Below are 26,118 nucleotides of genomic sequence, written 5' to 3' on the forward strand. Positions count from 1 at the left end.
ACTGCCATTCCTCACTACGGGCAAGGGCTTCCCTTGCTGGGGGCCTTGGACTGGTGAAAGGATTCTGGACTCATGTCCCCTATAGCCTTTACCTTCACTTCGATCTTGCCTGCAGCCTGAGGCAGGTGTGCAGCGATGAACCAGTCTCCGGCAGCTGGGTTGGTGATGTTCACAAAGATACTGTTCTGCAGAGTGATGCTTAGAGTCATGGTTAGGTTGTAGGATGGGCGGACAGTTGCATTTGAGGGAAACCGAGTGCCCAGTGGGTTAATAACGGGAGGGGCTCCGTAACGGAAGTAGCTGCAAGATAAAGCAGGGAAGGATGCACATAAAATGCCATGCCCACCCTCCAATAGCATGAGCACCTACAGCAACAGCCAGGCTGGACTGGATCAACCGGGGAGCAGAAAGGAGGCAACAGCCTGGTCCCAAGGAGAGCACAGAGCTGCAGGCTGGACTCCAGATGTTGCCTTGCCCCCTCCCACTCTTGACCTGCTGGCAAATCCTCCTGAGGAAAAGAAAGTGGGAACACGTCATTGGCCTGGAAAATAATTAAAGCAGCAGAATGTGCTCAAGGGGTCTGAACTTAGGAGTCACCTTCCCCTCCAGCCACCAGTGTACTCAGTGTGCAAACCAACATGGGGATGACATTTTAGCCAGCACAGGACAGAGATCAGAGCAACCAATGCGTCCCCAGCACCAAGAGAAGATGAGTCCAGACACCAGTGACTGATTAAATTCAAGCAGCCACAGGCAGGAAGTTGGGCTGCAGCAGCAAAGGGACATAGGGATTGTCAGGCTGAATCAGACCCAAGATCCATCTAGTCCAGTATCCGGTCTCAGATAGTGGCCAACACCAGATGCTTCAGAGGAAGGTGCAAGAACCCTGCAGTCCCACTGTGGGATAACATGCTTCCTTTAGAAGTCTTCTCCTAGAAGATGGCTTGAGCCCTAATGTGGGAGGGTTTATAGTCCTTCCAAAACTATAACAACTGGATAGTGTCACTACCCAGTAAGAGTCCAGTTCCTCTCTGAATCTTGCTAAGTTCTGGGCCTCAACAAAACTCTGTGGTGACTACCTGCTGTATGAAAGGGCATTTCCTTTATCAGTGTTGAATTTGTTCCCTTTTAAAGTCATTGACTGTCCCCTTTTTTAGTGTTATCAAACAGAAAGAACAGACACTCCCAATCTATCACTTCTAGACAATTATTTGACTGACTTACATCACCTCTTATCCCTCTCCTCTCTAAGGGAACAATCTCAGTCATTTCAATCTCTCTTCACTGGAGAGTTTTCCCAGACCCAATCATTCACGTTGCTCTTCTCTGAACCTCTCTAATTCTGCAGTTTCCTTTTTCAGATTGGGTGGCCAATCCTGCCCACGGGATTCCAGCGGCAGCCATACCATTCATTATAGGATGGCATCACCATATGCCAGCAATGTGGGCAGGAGGGCTTTACCCACAGGGTGCTTGGGAAGAGGGAGCTAAGTGGTGAATCAACAGCAGAAATAAGTGGGGCACTAGAGATGCATCCAGGCTGGAGGGCAGGAGGGAGCTGCGTGCATTTCAGGGGGAGAACAGCAGAGTGCAGTTAGAGCTGGGTCCAAGGGCGTGGGAAAATTCAGCTACCAGCACCACTCCCTACCTCTGAGAGAGAAAGCTGCGAGGGACCATACCCAAGGCACTTTGCCAGGCCCCAAGAAAGGCTAAATCCATGTTTATGCTACAAAATTATATCTACCTAACTTACGTCGGCATGCAGCCGCCGTAGTAATTACATTGCCTGTACATGTCTACACTTTGCTCCTTGTGTCAGCGGTGCACATCCTCACCAGAAGTGCTAGTATCAATTGTACTGTCGGCGTGGGACAGTGTGGGATGGCTCCTGAAAGCCGGTATGAGTGGACATAAGCAACACAGCATCTACACCAGAGGTCCCCAAATTGTGGGGCATGCCCCCTGGGGAGGCATGGAGGAACATCCAAGGGGTGCAGCGGGGCCTGGACCAGTCCCCACAGGGGCTGGTTTCAATTATTTTGGTAATTTATTTAAACTACAATATAATGGATAGTGAACAGGAGTGGGGCGCAAACCCCCTTGCCTAATAGTAATATAGCTAGGTTTTACCCTTTATTTCGAGACAACAAATATATGCAGCTATATGCTCTCCATGTTACATCACAGGCAACTGAAGAGCAAATGAGGGCAGGGGAATCAAAACTCACTATTTATATTGGCTACTGACCAGCTCCAGAAAGGTCAGTAGCAAACAGTTCCTGGAGCACGTTTTGATAGGAAATTTTTTCAGACCAAAATTTAGATCAGTTCTAATCACTAAAGCACCATACGCATTTATAAGGTCATACTGTCTTCTTCTACACCACTCTGGCATTGTAAAGAAGCCTTAAAACTTTTACACCTGTTTTATACTCCTGGGGGAATTCACAAAGACAATGGGAATAAATCACTAAGCAGGCAGGCTGCTACATTCTGCTCTGCCTGAGGGGACAGAGCCCGCCCCATGCCTACGTCCTCAGAAACACCCCAAAGCCCTGCCCCTCCATACTGAGCGTGCTGCAATAGCAAATGAGAGGGACAGAGTGTCTCTCTCACGTGCATCCCCCTCCTGGCGGTGATTTACGTCCCTACTGGCTGCTCTGGGCACCCAAACCAAGCTGCCTCCACTGCTGGGGAGGGGCGTGTGACCGCTCTTGCAGCTTCCCTTTGCTTCCCGCCCGGAAGTCATTTTTTCTTTGGGGAAGCAAAGAAATCTGTGGGGGACATGAATTCTGTGCACGTGCAGTGACGCAGAATTCCTCCAGGAGTATCTATCATGACCTGCAGCAGCCAGTCCTGCTCCCAGCTCTGCTGATGCAGTTCAATGAGCCCTCACACAAGCTCTGCATGTGCATGTCATTTGCATGTTATGAGAAAGAGTAAATAGCACTTCCTTATTTACTTTCTCCACACCAGTCATGATTTTATTGACTTTATCATATCCCTCCCTTAGTTGTCTCTTTTCCGAGCTGAAAAGTCCCAGTCTTCTTAATTTCTCCTTATATGGAAGCCGTTCCATACCCCTAATAATTTTTGTTGCCCTTTTCTGAACTTGTCTAGCTTCAACTTCCAGCCATTGACTCATGTAATACCTTTGATTGTTAGACTGAAGAGTCCCTTATTAAATATTTGTTCCCCATGTAGATACTTAGAAACTGTGATCAAATCACCCCTTAACTTTCTCTTTGTTAAGCGAAGTAGATAGAGCTTCTTGAGTTTATCACTATAAGGCATATTTTCTAATCCTTTAATCATTCTCATGGCTCTTCTCTGAACCCTCTCCTGTTTATCAACATCCTTCTTGAACTGTGGTCACCAGAACTGGACACAGTATTCCAGCAGTGGTCACACCAGTGCCAAACACAGAGGTAAAACTGCCATATCAGGTCAGATTAATGATCCAGCTAGCCCAGGACCCTGACAGTGGCTGGTGCCAGATGCTTCAGAAGGAATGAACAGAATAGAGCAAGTTATAGAGTGACCCATCTCCCGTCATCCATTGCCAGCTTCTGGCAGTCAGAAGTTATGGGACATCCAGAGCATGGGGTTGCATCCCTGACCATCTTGGCTAATAGCCATTGATGGACCTATCTTCCATGAACTTATTTAATTCTTTTTTGAACCCAGTTATACTTCTGCCCTTCACAACATCCCCTGGCAATGAGTTCCAGAGGTTGACTGTCCATTGTGTGAAGAAGTATTGCCTTATATTTGTTTTAAGCTTGCTACCTACTAATTTTATTGGGTGACCCCTGGTTCTTGTGTTATGTGACGGGGTAAATAACACTTCGCTATTCACTCTCTCCATACCATTCAAAGATGTTATAGACCTATATCATATCCCCCCTTAGGCGTCTCTTTTCCAAGCTGAACAGTCTAAAGCTTTTTAATCTCCGCTCACATGGAAGCTATTCCATGCCCCTAATCTTTTCTGCTACCCTTATTTGTACATTTTCCAATTCTACTATCTTTTTTGAGATAGGGAGACCAGAACTACATACAGGTGTGGGCATACCATGGATTTATATAATGGCATTATGATATTTTCTGTTTTATCTGTCCCTTTCCTAATGGTTCCTAACATTCTGTTCGCTTTTTTGACTGCTGCTACACATTGTGGATAGTTCTCGGAAAACATCGGCTCAATGACTTCAAGATCTCTTTCTTGAGTGGTAACAGATAATTTAGACTCCATCATTTTATATGTATAGTTGGGATTATGTTTTCCAATGTGCATTACTTTGCACTTATCAACATTGAATTTCATCTGTCATTGTGTTTCTCAGTCACCCAGTTTAGTGAGATCCCTTCGTAACTCTTCGCAGTCTGCTTTAGACCTAACTATCGTGAGTAAAAGTGTATCATCTGCAAACTTTGCCACGTCACTGTTTCCCCCCTTTTCCAGATCATCTAGTGCTGGTGACTTATTACTGTTTAATTTACCAACTTGTTCCAAATCCTCCTTAACTGACACCTCAATCTCTGTTAGTCTTTAAGGTGCCACCAGACTCTTTGTTGTTTTTACCTCAATCTCTGACAGTTTCAGGGTATGCCTACACGGCAAGTTTCTGTGCAACAAGTTATACCACTTTTATTAAAGCGCTGGAATTAAACCATTGTTGCGTATCCACACTGTGCTCCTCGTGATGGTGGAGCGCATCCACTTTAGCAGCTCTTGCAAAGAGAGCAGTTCATTGTGGTAACTATCCCACTGTGCAACTGGCCGCAGGGTGCTTTGGGAAGGGTTTGCAATGCCTCATGGGGCAGGCACAGCATCACATGATGCAGGTTTCCCAATCCCATTGTTCCATGGGCATCCTACTAGATTGTGAGCTGCTTTTCAACTGAAGTGGTGGTGGGGGGGGGGGGGAAGAGAGAGAGAGAGAGAGAGCGCGCGTGGCGGGGGGGGGGGAGGAGAGAGTGTGTCAGCATGTTGTCTTGTAAGTTCATACAGTGGCAGGAAGCAACCAGTCCTGAGGCAGGGGGAGGGAGAATCTCTCTCTCACACACCTCTGTGTTCAACAGCATGAGCATTCCACATTAATGGTTTGCTTTGTGTCCTGAGCTTTGAAAGGAGAGGGGCACATGTCTCCAGGGCAGCCAAGTTCAGAACAATGAGCAGAGCAGCCACTTGATGGATTATGGGACACTTCCAGAGGCCATCTGATTGCTTTCTGTGCTGTAATGTGTTTACATTGACAATACAGCGCTGGATCCTTTGAGCTGTAAGGCTTACAACTCGAAGTGGTTTTTTGCAATGCTGCAACTGAGGAGTTTCTGTGCACAAAGTGGCTTGGCAGTGTGTACACCACAGGAGTTACACAGCAGAAAGCTGCTTTACTGTGCAGAAACTTCCCAGTGTAGACAAGGCCTCAGATTAGTCATCTAAAAAGAATGGCTCAAGTGTGGGCATCTCCCTCTCATCCTCGTCAGTGAAGACCAAAGAATTCATTTAGCTTCTCTGCAATGGCCTTGTCTTTCTTGAGTGCTCCATTAGTACCTTGATCATCCAGTGGCCCTACTGATTGGTTGGCTGTCATCCAGCATCTGATATTTGGCCTGCCTAATTATACTTTTACCCTTGACTTGCCAGACTTGAAGCTCCTTTCTATCTTCCTCAGTAGGATATAACTTCCAATTTTTAAAAAGAACAAGAGTACTTGTGGCACCTTAGAGACTAACAAATTTATTTGAGCATAAGCTTTCATGGAGCTTATGCTCAAATAAATTTGTTAGTCTCTAAGGTGCCACAAGTACTCCTGTTCTTTTTGTGGATACAGACTAACAGCTGCTGCTCTGAAACCTTCCAATTTTTAAAGGATGCCTTTTTTCCCCCTCTAACTTTTTCTTTTACTCTGTTGTTTAGCGATGGTGGCATTCTTTTGGTTCTCTTCCCCCCTTTTTTGTTTGTTTGTTTTTGTTTGGGACATACATTTAATTGAGCCTCTATTGTGATGTTTCTAAATAGTTTCCATGCAGCTTGCAGGCATTTCACTCTTGTGACTGATCCTTTTAATTTCCGTTGAACTAACTTCCTCATTTTTGTGTAGTTCCCCCTATTGAAGTTCAATGTTACTGGGGTAGGTTTCTCTGGTATTTTCCCCCCTTACAAGATTGTTAAATTTAATTACATGGTCACTATTACCGAATAGTTCAGCTATATTCACCTCTTGGACCAGATCCTGTGTGCCATTTAGGACTAAAACAAGAATTGCCTCTCCCCTTGTGCGTTACAGGACTAGCTGCTCGAAGAAGCAGTCATTAATGGTGTCTAGAAATTTTATCTCTGCATCATGTCCTAAGGTGACATATACCTAGTCAACATGGTGATAGTTGAAATCCCCCATTATTATTAGGTTTTCTGTTTTTGTAACCTTTCTAATCTCCCTGAGCATTTCTCTATCACCATCAACATCCTGGTCAGCTGATCAGTAGTATATGCCTACTGCTATACTCATTACTCAAGCATGGAATTTCTATCCATAGAGATTCTAAAGGTACAATTTGATTCATTTAAGATTTTTACTATATTGTACTCCATGATTTCTTTCACTCTCCAGCAGCGTGACCTACTCTGGCATTCCTGTATATTTTGTACCTGGTATTACCACATCCCATTTATTATCATCGTTCCACCAAGTTTCTGTGATGCTTATTATATCAATATCCTCATTTAATACCAGGTAATCACAAAAAGAAGAACAGGAGTACTTGTGGCACCTTAGAGACTAACAAATTTATTAGAGCATAAGCTTTCGTGGACTACAGCCCACTTCAGGTAATCACGTTCACCCATCTTTGTATTCAGACTTCTCTAGACTTCTAACCTTTCTATTCTAACTGAGATTCCCCTGTTTATGCATCCAATGATTGCATTACCCCTTTTGGCCACAGCATTGCATGGGGAGCTCATGTTCAGTGGATTATCCATCATAACTCCCAATTCTTTTTCAGACTCACTGCTTCCTAGAATACAGTCTCCCCATCCTGTAAGTATGGCCTACATTCTTTGTTCCTAGCTGTAGACATTTACATTTAGCCATATTAAAATGCATTTTGTTTGCTTGTGCCCAGTTTACCAAGCAAACCAGACTGCTCTGTATCAGTGATCCGTCCTCTTCATTATTTACCACTCCCACAGTTTTTGTGGAATCTGCAAACTCTACCAGCAATGATTTTCTTTTCTTTCACGTCATTAATAAAAATGTAAATGGCATAGGGCCAAGAACTGATCATTGTTGAATCGCACTAGAACTGCATCCCCTTGATGATAGGTCTTAGAATGTAATTGTAAATGGGACTCATCAGTTAGCTAGCTTTTAATCCATGTTATGTGTGCCATGTTAATTTTATAGTTCTAATTTTATAGTTTTTTAATCACATCATGCAGTAACAAGTGAAATGCCTTACAGAAATCTAGTACATCAACATTATTATCTTTATCAATCAAACTTGTATTCTCATCAAAAAAAAGATATCGAGTGAGTTTGATAGGATCTATTTTCCAAAAATCCATGTTAATTGCCATGAATTATATTACACTCCTTTAATTCTGGAGTTATGGGACTGCAGAGGGTTAGAATGGCAGGTATTATACAATATGGTCTCTGGAAGCCCACTATCCTCTCACTGCAGTACTGGTCACGACAGCACTTGCTGGGATGCTGCTTAATAAATGATCATACCATTCACTGACAGAGGCAGAGACCTATTAAGTCATCCAGTCCAACCATACCAAACCTTTTGAGACACTTTACGTTATCAGACTAAGACCTCAGCTGTGCCAGCCAGTGCCCAGCGCCTGCCATTCAATGGTGCATTGTGCCCAAACTTGCAGCTGCCCAAGTGCCACTGTGGGTCAGAGCTCACAGTTGGATGGGAGGTGGACGGCAGCAGTATAGTAAGATCTAGCTCAGAGGCTAATCGAGCTCAGGAGAAGCCAAGACTCAAAGCAGCAGCCCCAAGAGCCTGAATCTGCAGTGCTGGGAAGCCCAGCTAGACCCCACTGGCTGCCCACACACTCGTCTGCCCAACCACACAGAATTCTTTGTCTTTGGTGAAGTCTGGCAAAGTTACAATATTGAGAGTTTACAGCTTTCCTGATACAGCAACACTTCTCATGGAAACAGACAGGCCTTCGGCGAACCCAAAGGCAGGGGGTACAATGCCTTCAAAGGAGGTGTGGGGAACACTGCTCCTGGGGACAGGCGATGGTTGTGACAGACTAGGGCCAGGGCCCTCGTTAGCCATACGCAAAGTACGCAGCTGTGTAGGGCACCAGGAAACTTGCCCCACCTCGTCCCACCCCTGCTCCATCCCAGCCCCGCCTCTTCCCGCCCCTGAAGAGTGCAGCAGGGCTGGGCCTGCATTCACCGGCAGTGGGAAGTGCAGGGACCCGGCCCCAGCTCGCTCCGCGCTGCCTGTAAGTGCTGGGGGTGATTCCCCCCTGCTCCCCAAGCCAGCCCCCTCTCACCCTGCGGAGGCCTTGGGCCAGCCCCACCCACCCCTGTGGAGGCTTGGGGCCCCCCCCCACCCCACAGGGGGGCTATGTAGGGCCCCAGAATAGGTAGGGACGGCCCTGACTAGGGCCATCAGCCTACAAGTGGCATCTCTCACTCTCTCCTGTTGAGGCTATTCCACTGTGTATAAATACAGACCATCACTGGGCCAGAGAGAGCAAGCAAGAATGACTCTATAGTCTGGTGCAGGGGTAGGCAATCTAAGGCACGCGTGCCAAAGGTGGCACGTGAGCTGATTTTCAGTGGCACTCACACTGCCTGGGTCCTGGCCACCGGTCCGGGGGGCTCTGCATTTTAATTTAATTTTAAATGAAGCTTCTTTAACATTTTAAAAACCTTATTTACTTTACATTCAACAATAGTTTAGTTATATATTATAGACTTATAGAAAGAGGCCTTCTAAAAACAGTGAAATGTATTACTGGCACACAAAACCTTAAATTAGAGTGAATAAATGAAGACTTGGCACACCACTTCTGAAAGGTTGCCAACCCCTGGTCTGGTGGTTAGGGCTCCCATCTGGGAGGTGAGACACCGAAGTTAATGTTTTTGTTCCAATGACTACTTATACACAGTGGAACAGTTTCCACAGGAGAGATTGAGCCCCATATCAGAACATCCCATAGCTCCATGGTTAGGGCACTCTCCTGCAGCATGGAAAATCCAAATCCACATCCCTGCTCGACATCGGTCAGAGGGAGGAATTGAACTTGGGTCTCCCATACCTCAGGCCAGTGCCCTAATGACTGGGCTGCAGCTTATAAGGGAGACACTGCCACCACCTCCTCATAAAAAAATGCTTTTGGCCAAAACTATTTGGTGAACGCATGTCAAATTCACAGTTTCAGTTTGTTGAAAATGCATTACACATAGATTTTAAATGCACAAGAAGCATACACAAGTGCAAAACACAGAGGGAGGAACTAACCCTTCAAAAAATCAGGAGTTGCAGCTCAGGCAAATTCCCCTCTGGGCTGATAGCAGCCCCGAAGGAATTTTAAAGGGAGGGGACTAGAATCAACCTCCATGGATGCCAGGTTATACATACATGGTGATCTCCATACTGGTGCACTCAGGTCCTTTTCCCTTGGACGCCTGCAGGAGAAAGCGCAGCAGTACCGTGTCCTCCGGCACCTGGAAGCGGAAGAGTTTGGTGTTCCCATACCAGCTGTAGAAGGACAGCTTCTGGGCACTCTGAGAAAAATACTCAGAGATGTACAGGAGGTCTGGAAGGAAGAGAGCAGAACACAGGTTAGGGACCCTTCATGCAGGTCCTATCCACAGGGATGTGTGGGCATTCTAGTGTCGCTGGAAAGAACCCTGTTACTTCACCGACTTCTCACACAGGACCCTGTGTTCTCACCTCCTGCCACAATCAAGTCAGTCACCTATGTGCCACCTTAGCCCTGCTCCTGTGAGAGGGACAGTCAACACCGTCAGCATTAACCAGACACAGATGCCAATCTCACTACTCCTGTCACACTGCAAGATCACACTCTCATGCAGGCCAAGCCTTCAGTAGCCAGGATATGTCAGAGGAGGAGGAAAGGGCATCCTCAGCACTGCCTAGCTGGATAGACACGTTACATCCCGTGCAGTCTAGTTACCGGATAACCTGGGAGTCAAGGTAGAAGGGAGGGGACCAAGGACAAAGACAGCCCGGAGGGACCCTCTGGAGGGGAAGGGGAGAAGCCAGCCAGGGAGATGCTAATGTCACAGTCAAACATGATGGAGGCAGTAAAGCCACCAAGCAAACAGCCACAAAAGCCCAGCAGCAGGTGGATGCAATTAATAATTGGGCCAAAATGAGCTGGCTGGACCCAGGAGGATGAGGCTCACACAGAGGCCTTGGATTAGGTATGCAGAAGTCATTAGTGGCTTTGGGGCATGGATAGGACTTTGCATCTCAGTGACTGGCTGTGGCATCACTAAGAAAAGAACCGTGTCTTACTCCCCTTGATTGCACTGTCACTCCCATCCCTTGGCTGGTTGCAAGGGTATTAGTGCTTTGTAGCACACTTTCACAATTTCTTTGAAATTTAAGACCACATTTAGAATGACAAAAGCTTATACAATCCTCAGCCCCCAACTTCTCTCTTTCAAATGCACCTTCCAATGCCTGGCCTTGCTCCCTAGCCCTGAAAAGCCAACAAGACATGGTCAGACACAAGGTGGCTCATGGTAACTCAGGGCGTGCACTAGCACACAGAGCTAGGCACTGAGGGTCCATAGCCATGGACTCCGCAGAGTCTCCTGGGGAAGCAGGGCTCTGAACTGATGGGCCAGGCCAGTCTACTGGCCTGAATATTACACCCGGGAGGTTCAACAGAGTAGTCGGAGGCCAGATCTACACTAACCCCCTAATTCGAACTAAGGTACGCAACTTCATCTACGTGAATAACGTAGCTGAAGTTCGAAGTACCTTAATTCGAACTTACGTCGGTCCACACGCGGCAGGCAGGCTCCCCCGTCGACTCCGCGGTACTCCTCTCATCTAGCTGGAGTACCGCAGTCGACGGCGAGCACTTCCGGGTTCGACTTATCACGATCAGACAAGACGTGATAAGTCGAACCCAGAAGTTCAATCGCTCGCCGCCGAACTACCGGGTAAGTGTAGACCCACCCTGAGTCACGCTGCCCAAGACAGACATGGAGATCAAACTCAAGTTTCTCTTGTCCAATAACTAGGGGACACAGCTCCCAGGTGGGGTGAAAAGTTCAGCCCTAATCAAAATTTATAGGACACAGCAGCCAGAAGGCTATTGTGGATACAGAGCACTTAGGGTACATCTACACTGCTATAAGAGACCTGCAGGATGGCTGCAGCTAGCTTGGCTCAGCGGGCTCGGGCTGTGGGTCTGTAAAACTGTAGTGTAGACATATGGGCTTGGGCTCGAGCCCAGGCTCTGAGACCCTGGCAGAAGGATGCATCTCATAACCCAGGCTCCAGCCCAAGCCTGAATGTCTATGCTACAATTTTATAGCCCCACGAGCCTGAGTCACCTGACCTGGGCTCTGAGACTGGATGCCAAGGGTTTCTCATTGCAGTCTAGACATACCCTAAATGACTGGTGCTGGGAATAGAGCATGGAGGCAGAGAATTAGCAGACTGCGCTCCGGTTTCTGCCTGTGTGCATTGGAACAAGTGGTCCGGGCCATTCTATGCCTGCAGGGAGCGCAGGCTTCCTAACATTCAGCAATGTTCTGGGGAGAGGGGAGAAGGCGGCACCACTTCACACTCCTCCCAAATTCCATTACTACCTCTTTCTACCCACAATTTCCTTGGCACCAGGGGAAGATGGCCCCTTTGAGACCAATTTCACTTCTATTGGGAAAGAAACAGAGCAGTGGGTGTTGTTTAACCTGTGCTGTTAAGGCTATGGCAGCTTCATAAAGGGCCTGCTTAGAGCAGAACATATGCTGGGCTGGTCCCCAAGCAGCGTTTGGAGCCCAGAGCCTAAGAAATTAGGGGAGCCTATTGCCAACAGGAAACATGATTGATACCTCAAAGCAGGAACTGGCCTGGCCTGCACTCAAGGCACTGCAATTTGACAGGGTAATCATGGGTTTAATTTCTTGGCACACAGGCCCAGTTTTTCCACTCAGCAATTCAGGCTCTCAGTTTCTTAGTGCAGACGGAGCTCCCTGGTCTGCAGAAAAACAGCTTGAGAGTGTAAGTTAAGAGAGGGGAACTGCTCTCACTCAATTCAATGGGGGTGATAAGTCTTGAGCCCGAGGAGAACCATTCCAATAACATTCTTTAATATTTCATACCCGGTTAATGCTTTTATCCAGGGGATCAGCTGTAGGGAACAGTTGGTAGCGGTACTGTTGGACCCAGAGGGCACTGTGTTCATGTGGGGTGGATAGTAGATCTATAAACTTCTATTTCTGGTTCTGCTACTGACCTGCAGGGTGACCATGCACCAGTCACTGCACCTCTCTGTGCCCAGTTTCCCCATCTGTACAATGGGATCATGATGCTTACCTTCTTTGTAAAGCACTTTCAGATGATGAGTACTATACCAGAGCTAGGTAATATTATATTTGCTTCTCAGGGTTATTTGATTTGTTCTGGGGAACTGAGGGGGTCTCTATTTATCATGTTGATTTAAGATTGCCAAGGACAAGCATGGGACAGGCACTTTTGGAGTTTACAAACACACAAGAAAGTTGATAGCTATTGGAGAGCAACAGCGGCTCTTCCTCTTCTCCCCGCCCCTGCTTTGACCCTAGCCAATAGATCTCAAAAGTTGCTGGGAGCAGCATCACATAGCAGCCTCCGGTGACGTAGGGAGTCAGAATGACTCAGACTTATTTCTCTTTACCTGCCCTTTAGAAAAATAAACTAGGCTGTGAGTAGTTCTTGTCCTTTCTCCTTTCCTTCCCCACTCCTCCCTACCCAGGGACTGCTCCACCTGCCCTACTGTCATGCTGCTCCCCCTCTTCCCAGGAACTCTACTGCGGGCTTTTGAGATTAGCTAGTAGAGCATTACACTTTATAAATGAAACAAACATTTAAAGCAGCCACTGCCTATAAGCACCAGGGGATCTGGTTGGGGGAAGAACAGGTAGACAGAGATATGGGGAGATGGAAGAGCCACACAGTTGTCTGCACCAGTTTAAATGAACTTGAAAAATACTTCAGCTAAACCTGCACAAATTGTGCATAGACAAGGCCTTTGCCATTTCTTAGATCATCTCCATCCTCCCCTAAGGATAGCTAAAGGCACTGAAATAATTCCTTGACCTCCTTGGGGTGATTTGGCTTTGAACAGGTTAACGCTAGAGCTCTACTGGATAGGTGCTAAGCACAGCTGTTAGTGCAGGGGGATTGAGCAGAGCCAGACAGCAGCTGGGAGCAGAGCCAGTGGGTGCAGGTCAGAATCTTAGACAATTAGGGTTGGAAGAGACCTCAGGAGGTCACCTAGTCCAACCCCCTGCTCAAAGCAGGACCAACCCCAGCGAAATCATCCGGAGGTTGGATCTGACAGAACCTGAAAAGGGAACAGCCTTTCTGCAGTTTTAATGTCAGTTCCTGACCCTGACGTGACAGGCTCTGCTCCCAGCTGCTGTGTGGAGCAATGTCAATCAGTCTACACCTAGCTTATTCTGTCAGCTTCATTTGGTAAACTGGTGCAAACCCCTGCCAGTGAACCAATTTTCAATACAACTGTAGATAATCCAGTGTAACCTGTGTATAGACAAACATCAGAGCTGGCTTCCCTTTCACATGACTTTTTAGAGGAGCATTCCAAGAATCCAGCTCTGGGTGCTGGATGTTGTACAAACACAGTAAGGGACTCACAGTCCAGGTCAGTCATGAGACACATGGGGATGAAATAAGGCACGGGGAAGGACAGAATAATTATAGTAGGAGCGTGTTCTCATGTAGTCTAGCTACTTGCACAGAGCAGCTCAGGACCTGCCTAGCTACATCCCAAGGACAGGTAAGGCCAGTGGGATTTAAAGGGAGATGCAGAGAAAAGAGATGAATTGAGACAAACCATTGTGAGCAGAACTACACTGTACACAGGGTGAGCTGGGCATGGAAGCAGTTGCAAAGAATGACAAATTCCCAGGCAGGTGAAAGGCAATGCCCTTCCCCCTACCCATGAGTGATTGAGGAGGTGATGCCAGGGGCAGCTCCCCCCACCAGTTACAGCTCATCAGCGATTAGTGAGATGGCATTCACTTGGCTCAAGTATGGTGCAGCTATATGATTAGAACCCTGCATGGATATAAAATTTGTATCCACGTCTGATCTGCGATCCACAAACATGGTCCACAGATATAAAGCAGGTATCTGCAGATTTGCAGGGCTCTAAGTATGATGGGTTGTCTCGCTTTTTAAAATAAAGGAAACCCCACTTTCTTTGTTCATGCCTTCAGTTGGGCTGGCTTCCTCATGACGACATCATCCCCAGGAATGGAAAATCCCTGCTGGGAAAGTTTGTTCATTTGGCACTTAGAAATTCCCCTTTGGCTCTCAGATCAGAGCCTGATTTCCAGCTGTGTGTTGGAGGTCTAACGGCTCTGTCCACCTCCCACCACTGTGCCCCGGGAAGAAGGGTGGCAGCTTAAGAGCGGGGTCGGTTAACCCACCAAACAGCATGCCAGACGAGGGTGGGGCTAGAGCACAGCTGTACCAAGAGCTGGCTCCCAGTGCTCATCAGCAACTTGAACAAACACTGCAAACAATGAGGGAGTAGCCAGAGAAGCTCGAAAGATAATTCTGTCAAAGGATAACCAAGGCCAAACATAAACCTTAAAGAAGCAGCTTCCTTAAAACAGCCTGTGTCAGCAATGACTGCAAATACCCTGTTGCACTCAAGGCAGTCAGCCCACACTGGGCTCTCCAGGGCAGCGGAGACTCTACTGTATCACAGCCATGGGAGTTGTTAGAGTCACAGAGAGAGTACAAAGGCTAGAGATCAACTATCATACAAACTCCACTACGTAACCAGTGGCAGCTCAATGCAGAACACAGCAGACAGCTAACGCTCCATTAAAAACAATGTTGGGTGGGTCTGAAGAGAGGGTTCAAATCACATGTCAATTATCTCCTTACTTCCAAAGGCTGAGGAGTGGGATCCCAAAAAATCTTGGGGCATGGACTGTGTCTTCGTTCTGTGTACACCACCTATAGCACAGTGGGTAGGGTTACCATTCGTCTGGATTCCCCCAGACATGTCCGGCTTTTTTGAGTTAAAAATAGCGTCCGGGGGGAATTTGTCAATGTCCGGATTTCCCCCCATGCAGAGCGCGCACGGCTTACAGGGCAGCCAGCTGGATCGTGCCACTCGCACGGGGCTCCAGCAGCCAAAGCCCCTCCTCCACTTCCCCCTCCTCTCCCCTGCAACTTGAGACCACTCCCCTCCTCTATCTCTCTCCCTCCCTCCCCCCCTGCATTTGCAGATCGCGGGCGGGCTGTTCGCCTTGGGCCTCCGGCAGTCTGGAGCTCCGACCCTGCTCCCCTCCCCCACTGCCCAGCGCGCTGCTCTGCAGCACAGTAAGGGGGCCAGGGCATCAGAGAAGCGGCAGGCAGGTTCGGGGGGGGGGGTAGTCAAGAGACAGGGAGCAGGGGGAGGGTTGGATGGGTCAGGAGTTCGGGGGGGGGCTGTCTGGGGGTTGGGGGTGTAAGGCTTTGAGCAGTCAGGGTCCAGGGTCTCAGGAGGGGGCAGTTAGGGGACAAGGCACAGGGAGGCTTAGGTAGGGGGTGGGGTTCTGGAGGGCAGTTAGGAGCAGGAGTCCCAGGAGGGGGCAGTCAGGGGACAGGGAGCAGAGGGGTTTAGATGGGTCAGGAGTTCTGGGGGGGGGGGGGCCTGTCAGGGGGTGGGGGTGTGGATAAAGGTTGGGGCAGTCAGGGTACAGGTAGGGGGTAGGGTCCTAGGGGGCCAGTTAGGATGTGAGGAAGGTCTCAGGAGGGGGCAGTCAGGGGACAAGGAGCAGGGAGGCTTAGGTAGGGGGTGGAGTCCTGGGGGGGAGTTAGGGGCAGGGGTCCCAGGAGGGGGCAGTCAGGGGACAAGGAGTAGGGGGGAGGGTTGGGGGTTCTGAGGGGGCAGGAAGTGGGAGGGAGTGGAAGGGGCAGGGGCGGGGCTCCTCCCATCCTCTTTTTTGATTGTTGAAATATGGTAACCCTAACAGTGGGGCCCTGGTCTTAAACCACAATACAAATAAATAATCTATTTATGAACACCTTAACCCCAAATTACTTAAATGGACACTTTCAACTTAAACATCACACTTCCTGGTTTTTTAGTGGATTACAAGCAGCTCGCTAGGGCATGGTCTGGGCCATCCTGTGGTCAGCATTGCATTCTGGGCACCACTGTAATACAGTAAGCATTCAATTTGTTTCCTTTGTGCATATGCCTATCACCGGTGCTATTGGCTTCCTTGTAAATACACACTCCCCATTTTGTGGGTCCTTATTTTGTAAGATAGGAAAACATGATTGAAAATCATGTCATTGGCAGAGGGACCCCTGGCAGAAGCAGTATCTGGAACAACCATGATTAAGTCATGGTTTGACTGACTAGATTTCAAGTTGATGGTGTTTTGTACACACTTAAAATTGAAGATTCACTTTACATGGAAAGAAGCTGAAGCACCTCACAGAGAGAAAACAAAGGAGACTCCATGAGCTGACACCATTACTGGACTTCTCTACGCTAGGTTAAACACCACAACTCAAGCCCCAGCACAAATTCAACCCAGACAGGTAGTCACAAACATCAGAACAATTCCTTTTCCCCCAGATCTAAGATTGGAAGGAAATGGTCCTATTTCAATGAACCTCTCTGGACATGGCCATGTTATAACCTGCTGCCCTCTGCATCCTAACCCAGGGCAGAGTCACTGCCTTCCGGACACAGTTGAGGGCAAGACACCTTCAGGCACTGTGAAAATTAGAACAATGTGGATGGCAGGGACAAGGGAACCTGGGGCATTAACATGATCAGGCATGAACTATGCAACAACCCGCTGTAGAGAATGACAAGAGCAAAAACCAGAAGACCCAGTTCTGCTCTGTTTCTCACCCCCAGTCCTGTTCACTTCAAGGGCAAAGTGCTACAGAGGGAGTGGCTAGAACAACTGTCAATAGGGGCTAGGCTCTGTAGTAAAAGAAACCTTTGTAACCTTTTATCCATGAGAATCATAAGGAGTCAGGTCAGTCCTGCCACTTTCAAGCTTAGTTTCTAATTATGTTTATTTTACTCTGTTTTGAGCTACCTTTATTACAAGCAATGGCACAGTGCTGTTTGCTTTTCATTGCTCTGTAATGAATTCATAGAATACCCCATCTGCCCTTTCAGCTAGGACTCACAGCTCTGCAGGAGTTAAAACACAAATATTTGAACAATAAGCCATGCTAAGGGATGGCAGCCACAAGACAGGTGTGGGTTGATTACTCCAGCAAATGCCATGCTGGGAGGGTTGGCAGCCCCAGGACAGAACTTTCACAGCATCACTGACGTGCTTCCCTAACTGATGAAATTGAGTTGGAGAATGGCCTCTGGCCATAGGGAAGGTGTGCATGATCCAACTCAGCGTGGGTGGGGAAGGATCTTGCACTGAAACCTGGCCTCTAGGAAAGGAAGTATGTGGTCTCAACAGGATGCATACTCCTCCCAAACAGCACCAGAATACATTTCCAGGATGCACACCAGCTGAGGGGTGTGATAGCCCACCTGGAGGGGACTTCCAAGTAGAACATGTGCAGGGAAGCACCTCAGATGTGGCCTGGAAACAACTCACCATGATCTTTTGGATAATCCTCTTCTGAGGCTTCTCAGACAAGCCAATTTGTAGCCAGGATAGGGCAAAAAAGACAATTTTGAAAAGTTTTCAAAATGGCATTCCACATTTTTAGAACAGCTTGTCCACCTAACCAGGAGTGTGTGGAAAGTCTCTTAAGTGATCTTGGTGCAAAGGGGACTTGCCTTTTTAGACACATCCAGCTCCCTGACCCTTAGCGTGGGTCTTCTTCTTCTCCCCTTACACAGGCTGAGCAAAAAAATTTCCTAAAATCTTGTTAATTCCATTTCATTGATGATGAACTCACATATAGAACCAGTGAGCAAGTCAAAAGCCAGGTCTGTTGTACCAACCCCCTATTGTTCCACTTCCAGCACACTACAAGGCACCAGAGAATGACTCACTGACCATGGAATTTGATTATGTTAATCAGTCTCAACTGATAGAGCATATGGATTGAATGCTCTTAACTTTAACCCACCTTGTGTCTCAAATATCCTGGGACCAACATGCCTACAACCAACACTGCAAACAACTTTCCTAGATAGCCATTTCCCACTGATTCTGAAAAGTCTGCCCAGTGCCTACACAGATAGGGAGGCAGTGTTGAGGATCAGGAAATCTTACACACCCAGACAGAATTCTGCAGCTTTGAAACTATGCTATATATAAACATTTAGCGAGCTTCTGGCAGGGCTAATTAATATCGATTATAGATTGAATGACCTTTCTAGGCAGTAAATTCAGTCTAACATATTTAATGCAGGCAGCAGAATTTGCCAGGTGAAGAATTTGCCAGCACATGCAAGAGATGGAAAGAGATCAGAATTTGATGTGCCCACAGATGCAACTACTAAATGAGAGCGAGGCAGGCTGCACAAGCCAATCGCCATCACCAAATTCCAACAATGCTCACAGCATTGGTACAGAAATGTCTGGCTGTGATAATTCTTCAGGGACAGGAGTTCAGAAATCTCACCCTCTTCCAGGAAGGATGACACACAGTTAGCATATGGGACTAGGTCAGGAGAAAGCCACATACAAAAGTAACAGGAGCCCAGCCAATGCAGCGTACTCAGCTCCTCACAAGCATCTCTCCAGTGATGACGTGAATAATGGCCACAGTTTAAAGGGCTGAAATTAGGCGCCACCTCCAACACTCAATTTCTATAGGGTCAGCCAGCGGAGCACGGAAGAAGGAAAGAGGACAGACACTGCGCAAACTGCTAAGCCCCCTCAGCCAGCTCAGAACGCAAAGCAAAGTGGCCCGATTCTCACTGCACAGCTGGCCAACAAGCTCTAGACAGACGGCCCAGCAGGCCGCCAGCTGCCCTGTTTCCAGGCTTAGGCTGCCCTAGCGGCTGCTGAGGCCAGGAAGCAGCATGAGAGAGGCTGACTCCCCCCCTCCAGCCATGGAGCGAGGAGACGCAGACACCGCTAAGGGAGTATTCAGGCTATTTCCATTCCCCCCTCCCAAACCAGGACATTAGTCCAAGGCCATCAGCACCGCTCCTGCACAGCCTGGCCCATTCCCTGCCTCCTCCGCCTCCACCGGGAAGCAGGAAAAGCACCAAGGGGCCGCGGTGGCCGGTCTCAGGGACTCTACCGCTCCCCATACCGGCGGACCTGGCGCACGGGCTCCTCTCCCCGGGGCCGGGGCTGCTCTCGTAGGTGCCAAGCCCCCGGCCCCCTGAGCGCGGCGCCGCACCGAATTCCCAGGACAGGTCTCTGGAGACTGGAGGAGCCCGGGAGAGCTCCCCGGTGCCCAGCGCCCGTTGAAGACAGCTACCCGGGCTGTGCCCGCCCCTGCTGTGCGTCTGTTCCGGGGCAGGGGGGGGCGCCGGGCTCTGCCCCACACGGCTAGGCCCTGCCGGGCGGGGGGGTCTCAGCTCCGCTCCGCCCCACTCACTCACCGCCGGGGCCGCCGGGCCCGCTGCTGCGGGCGGCGGGGAGCGAGAGAAGCTGCAGCAGCCGCAGGAGGAGGAGCCCGAGCGCTGGGGCCGCTGCCCGCACCATGGCACCAGCTGCGCTATCCTGGCATCGCCGCCCGGGGCCGCGGACTCCTCCCGCCGCGGGACCCCATCACCGCCCCTGCGGCTCCCTGGCAGCCGAGTCCCGCCCCGGCTTCCGCGGCTTGGCCCGGCCCCGCCCGAGGGGAAGGGCCGGGCCCGGCCCGGCCGGGGCGGGGCGCTTCCTCTAGCCCGGGGGGCGGAACAAGACCCCCGCCACCCCCACAGGCGCCCTTACCGAGGAGTGAGCCGTCATGCCATAGAGCCCTTAGTGACACTCCCCCCCCCCCCCGACCTCCCACTCTACAGTGACCTCCCTCGAGCTCCTTGGAGTCACCCCCTAGACACCTCCCACTCTGGAGTGACCCCCTCAGAGACTCCCTAGCCCCAAGAGAGTTCCCTGTATACCCCGACTCCAGAGACCTCCCCAGAATGACCCCTCACCCCACAGTGACCCATCCCCCGGCAATTCCCTGTGGTGCGCCTGTCCCCATAACCCTTAAGAGCCCCCTGGAGCTGGGGGCAGGACTCTGGTGATTACTGCTGGGGCGCTATGCTGATGTAAAATAGGTAGAGCAATGTTGTAGCGTAGACATGCCTCTCATTCCGAATTAAAGCGGCCTTAATTTGATTTATTTTAATTCACCATTAAGCTGATAGCCTACTTTAATTCTGCTTGAGACTGTCCACAGAGAGGTTTATTGCAGTTCAAATACACACCTTTAATTAATTCAAAGGTTAATTTTCTAAAGTTTCCCTGTGTAAACAAGCCCTTAAAATATAGGCACATAAGTTGGGCTGATGGGAACCACAGCGGTGCTGCTAGAAAAATGCAAGAGCACATATGTGATCTGGGAGGCAGAGCCATCTCCAGACCTGCCCTAGTTCTGGCCAGGATTGATTTTCATTGAAATGAAAGTGATTTAAATCATCAATATTAATCATGATTTACCTCAGCAAGCAAGAAAGCCTGATTTAACTAATAATTGTGTTTTGCATTTGTACATTCCTAAAGAAAGATTACCAACAAATGAGAATCAACCTATAACATGTTAATTTGCAACTAAATATAGCCTTTACACTAAAGTTGGTGCTTTTTTTTCGCTAACCAGAAGAATACACTACATGAGTACACATTTAAGCAATTTACATTTTTATGTTAGAAAATGTTGAATGCTATATTTCTTATTTTACTCTAGATTATGTTAAATTTTTACTTGTGTTTTGTGCCAAGCTCTGGATAAAAATTCACGTTCACTTAAAAAGCACAAAAACAGCATTTTTTTTTTAATTTAAATACAAGTACCTTTAAATTTGATGGAAAGAAGAAACAGTTTATCAAAGTATGTTTTGCATTTAAAACTTATTTATTAAAAAAATGATGCTATATAGAGTTAGTGAATTTAAATTATTTCTGGACACCATGTTTTTAAAGATTTTAACAGTAGTCAAGCTCATCCTCCCACACCTCATTTTTATTCATAGATTGAAAGAGAAAAGTGACTCTCTTGCTTTTTCAACTCAATTGTTTTCTCACTGTTGAATGAATCAGTCATTGAACTGAATAAATTGAAGTGAAGAAAATATTCTCTGCACCTGGAGAATCATAGATTATCAGGGTTGGGAGGGACCTCAGGAGGTCATCTAGTCCAACCCCCTGCTCAAAGCAGGACCCATTCCCAACTAAATCATCCCAGCCAGGATGATTCCCAACTAAATCATCCCAGCCAGGTTTTTAAGGTCAAGCCTGACCTTAAAAACCTCTGTCAAGTTTCCTTCCCCACTCTGAACTTTAGGGTACAGATGTGGGGGCCTGCATGAAAACTTCTAAGCTTAACTACCAGCTTAGATCTGGTTTTGCTGCCACCACTCCCAAGTGCTAACTCCCTTCCCTGGGTAGTCTTGAGAGACTCCTCCACCAATTCCCTGGTGAACACCGATCCAAACCCCCTTGGATCTTAAAACAAGGAGGAATGATTAATTAATCATTCCCCCTCCCTTCCCTTTCCCCCCACTAATTCCCGGTGAGTCCAGATCCAATCACCTTGGATCTTAAAACAAGGCTTGCATCTGAAGAAGTGAGGTTCTTACCCACAAAAGCTTATGCTCCCAATACTTCTGTTAGTCTTAAAGGTGCCACAGGACCCTCTGTGACTTTCTAAGGAAGGAGATTCCACCACCTCCCTAGGTAACCCATTCCAGTGCTTCACCACCCTCCTAGTGAAAAAGTTTTTCCTAATATCCAACCTAAACCTCCCCCACTGCAACTTGAGACCATTACTCCTCATTCTGTCATCTGGTACCTCTGAGAAGAAGAGCCAAGTGCTGTCAAAAGCTGGGTTCACTCATCAACTCTAGTTCCAGGTGTTTAGCCAGTGAGTTCCAGCTGTTTAGTGTGTTCTTTAAAGCTGGGTAACAAACATGGATTGCTTAATATGTTTTTGTATTTAATTTAAATTGTTTTAATAGAGTATAATAAATTTAGGCCTTAATATAGGTTGTTATTTCAAATTTAATTTGAAGTAGATTTTTTTTAAAATCTGATTTTTTTTTTAAATAAATATTTACCCACCCTGGCTCAGGCTTTGGGGAAATTTCTCAGACCTACTTCCAAACAAATCTTAGAGCCATTGGTGTGGCCAGGGCTGTCAGGGCCATTAGTCCCATGGCTGCAGCAGTCAAATTCTGGAAAGGTTAGAGGGTGTACTGGAGAGCTCAGTTCTGCCCAGAAAAGCAGAGTAGATGACTGCTCTTGTACTTCTGAGTGTGGATCCTGCCAGAATTCATGTGAAATCAGGCACAGATTCCACCCCACCCCCACCCCCGATTTAAAAAAACAAAACCAAAAACATTCTTAGGTACTAATATTTGTTTGACTGGCAGAGAGCTCGGGGTGTGTGTGGAAGGTGCTGGGGACAATCAGGAGAACAGTCCCAGACTTTTTTGTGGGTAGCAAGTAGAGCTCACATTAAACCCCTTCTCTGCCCAAATGCAGGAATTTGGGTGATGATGCTGGGAAACCTGCAGGGTGACAGCCCAGATTCACCAGTCATCATTTCTATGTAAGTTCAGTTGGGAGCCCCAGTTGTTCAATGAGGTGTGAGGGGAACCAGGGCTGTTTTACAACTTTGAGGAAAAACTGACTGGAGTCCTAGGTGGTATAACCCCTCTCTGAAAGGACCAGGGAAAGGTGGGTGATTATTGGGGTGTCCCCCACTCAGCATCAGGGGAGATTTGTGTGATTAGAGTCTATTCCTGCTGTGACCCAGGAACTTCTTGAAGCTAACTGGCAGAGGGCACAGGGGATGCATGGAGTTTTACAGGGCTCCCCTGGGTCAGTTATATGCATAATTCACTAAAAGGAGGCATATGAGATCTCAGAGCGAGTAAGACACTGGTCATCATAACCGTTGTGAAATGTAGGTAAGGATAATATGTAAGGAGCTATGTTCCTAGACTGGAAATTACAACCTTCAGGTCTGAGTTAAAGAAGGTCACTAGGAGATGACAAACACCTTGCTTTTTTCAGACAGGCAGGCAACACTCATCTATCTAATTATATGACAATTTTGTATTCTCTAGTTCACCATGGATCCATATCTACATCCTAAACCATCTGCTAATCAAGATTAACAAATGAACAAGAAATTAAAAAAATCTACGGAAAACACACAGCTGGAGGGGTCTGGTTTATGAATCAAGATCAAAGGACTGTATGATATATCTGCAGTTGCAAAAGGACACCCTTGTATCTTTAACCTAGAAAGTAAGCTGACAGCGGGTTTGCATCTTGAATGGAAGATCACAGCCAAGCCTGGGTGTAATACGCTGGAAGGCTTTTGGGTGAGCTTTAGCTCTTAGGACATTATGTCCTATTGGTTAAATTTAGGCGTGTGTGTTATGATTTTATCATATCCTTTGTTTCCAATATTTATGCTTGCTATCATTTGAATCTCTGTACTTTGTTAAATAAACATAGACTTCTTTATAGAGAAAGGAAGTGTAAGTGCTGTATTAAGCAGAACCACGTTCTGCAATGTAACTGGAAAGACTGGGTGTACTGTCCCTTTGGGAACAGAGGATGTTCTAAGAGTGTCCAGTGATCAGAGGCTGGAGTCTCCAGACAGATGCTCAGAGGACTCAGATGTTGGAATGTGTCCATCCTTAATCTGTAAAGAGAGCAGGTCTGGCAGAGGCCTGAAGGGCAGTGCTTGTGCTGCCAGAGGCTGGAGGTGTCAGGGACTAGACAAGAATTCCTTACTCTAAGGGTATGTCTACACTACGAAATTAGTTCGAATTTATAGAAGCCGGTTTTATTGAAATCGGTTGTATACAGCCGATTGTGTATGTCCACACAATAAAATGCTCTAGGTGCTCTAGTCGGCAGACCGCGTCCACAGTACGAGGCTAGCGTCGACTTCCGGAGCATTGCACTATGGGTAGCTATCCCACAGCTATCCCACAGTTCCCGCAGTCTCCGCCGCCCCTTGGAATTCTGGGTTGAGATCCCAATGCCCGGATGATGCAAAACAGTGTCGCGGGCGGTTCTGGGTACATGTCGTCAGGCCCCTCCCTCCCCCGTCACAGCAACGGCAGACAATAGATTCGCGCCTTTTTATCTGGGTTAGTTACCTGGGTTACCTGTGCAGACAACATGGAGCCCGCTCAGCACAGCTGAGCTCACCGTCACCATATATCCTCTTGGTGCCGGCAGACGTGGGACTGCATTGCTACACAGCAGCAGCTGCTAACTGCCTTTTGGCGGTAGACGGTGCAGTAGACTGGTAGCCTTCATCGGCGATCTGGGTGCTGGCAGCCGTGGGGCTTGCCTTTTGGCAGTAAATGGTGTATTATGACTGTTAGCCGGCCTATTACAAGTCGGGTCATCGCACATTAGCAGAGTCTTCCCTGAGCAGCAGCTCGTGCAATAGGCCTGAAGACCATCGTCATACACCACCCCGTATTTGCTGCCAAGCACCCAGAAAGATGCCGAGGGCTATCAGTCACGCTGCACCGTCGTCTTAAGATGTAAAAAATAGATTTTCTCTGTATTCATTTGCTTCCCCCTCCCTCCGTCAAATCAACGGCCTGCTAAACCCAGGGTTTTCAGTTTAATCTTTGGGGGGGACCAGTCTGTGACAGTTGTTTGTGTCTCTCCCTGATGCACAGCCACCGTTCTTTATTTTAATTCCCTGTGCCTGTACGCCATGTCGTCACTCGGCCCCCCTCCCTCCTTCCCCTAGGCCGTCAGATACTACGTTTGCGCCACAGCTCGAGCCGCGAAGCGGTTCACGCCTTTTCTTTGAATTCTGGGTTGAGATCCCAATGCCCGGATGATGCAAAACAGTGTCGCGGGCGGTTCTGGGTACATGTCGTCAGGCCCCTCCCTCCCCCGTCACAGCAACGGCAGACAATAGATTCGCGCCTTTTTACCTGGGTTACCTGGGTTACCTGTGCAGACAACATGGAGCCCGCTCAGCACAGCTGAGCTCACCGTCACCATATGTCCTCTGGGTGCCGGCAGACGTGGGACTGCATTGCTACACAGCAGCAGCTGCTAACTGCCTTTTGGCAGTAGACGGTGTAGCATGAGTGATAGCCGTGGGGCTGGCAGCCGTAGGGCTGCATTGCACCAGCCCCTTCCAGGCGATGGTATATTATGACTGGTACCCGTCGTCGTCGTACTGGAGTGGCTGTCAATCATGGCCACCTGGGCAGACATGCTACTGTCTCGATGATGACGGTTACCAGTCATAATGTACTATTTTCTGCCAATTGCCCAATATTGTCTGCTAAGCACCCAGAAGAGGCCGAGGGCGATGCTGGGTGCTGGCGGACGTGGGGCTGGCAGACGTGGGGCTGCATTGCTACACAGCAGCAGCCCCTTGCCTTTTGGCAGATGATGGTATATTATGATTGGTACCCATCATCATCATACTGGTATGGCTGTCACTCATGCTGCAGCGTCGGCTGCCACCTTAAGATGTAAAAAATAGATTTATTCTGTGTTCATTTGCTTCCCCTTCCTCCGTGAAATCAACGGCCTGCTAAGCCCAGGGTTTCCAGTTTAATCTTTGGGGGGACCATTCTGTGTGACAGTTGTTTGTGTTTCTCCCTGTTCCTGTACCTGTACGCCATGTCGTCACTTGGCCCTCCCTCCCTCCCTCCCTCCCTCCCGCCCTCCTTCTCCTGGTCCATCAGATACTACTTTCGCGCCTTTTTTCTGACCAGGCACCATAGCTAGCACTGGGATCATGGAGCCCGCTCAG

General features: G+C 48.2%; 1 protein-coding gene across 2 annotated transcripts in view; it reads right to left on the minus strand.

Annotated features, from left to right (window-relative positions):
- Positions 1 to 19,984, minus strand: part of PGAP6 (post-GPI attachment to proteins 6) — a 50,205-nt gene extending 30,221 nt beyond the window's left edge. Inside the window, exons 1-3 of one of the 2 annotated variants that reach the window (XM_054042057.1) lie at positions 19,754 to 19,984; positions 9,628 to 9,805; positions 93 to 300 (exon numbers count right to left, since the gene is read on the minus strand). In XM_054042057.1, coding sequence (XP_053898032.1) covers positions 93 to 300; positions 9,628 to 9,805; positions 19,754 to 19,856 — 489 coding nt within the window. In that variant the 5' untranslated portion in view covers positions 19,857 to 19,984. Of the gene's footprint in view, positions 1 to 92; positions 301 to 369; positions 739 to 9,627; positions 9,806 to 19,753 lie in introns of those variants that run through there. The other variant, XM_054042058.1, reaches the window with a different exon arrangement.
- Between the last annotated feature and the right edge of the window lie 6,134 nt (positions 19,985 to 26,118).

This window comes from Malaclemys terrapin, chromosome 10 (genome assembly GCF_027887155.1).
Source record: "Malaclemys terrapin pileata isolate rMalTer1 chromosome 10, rMalTer1.hap1, whole genome shotgun sequence".
Taxonomy (NCBI): Eukaryota; Metazoa; Chordata; order Testudines; family Emydidae; genus Malaclemys; species Malaclemys terrapin.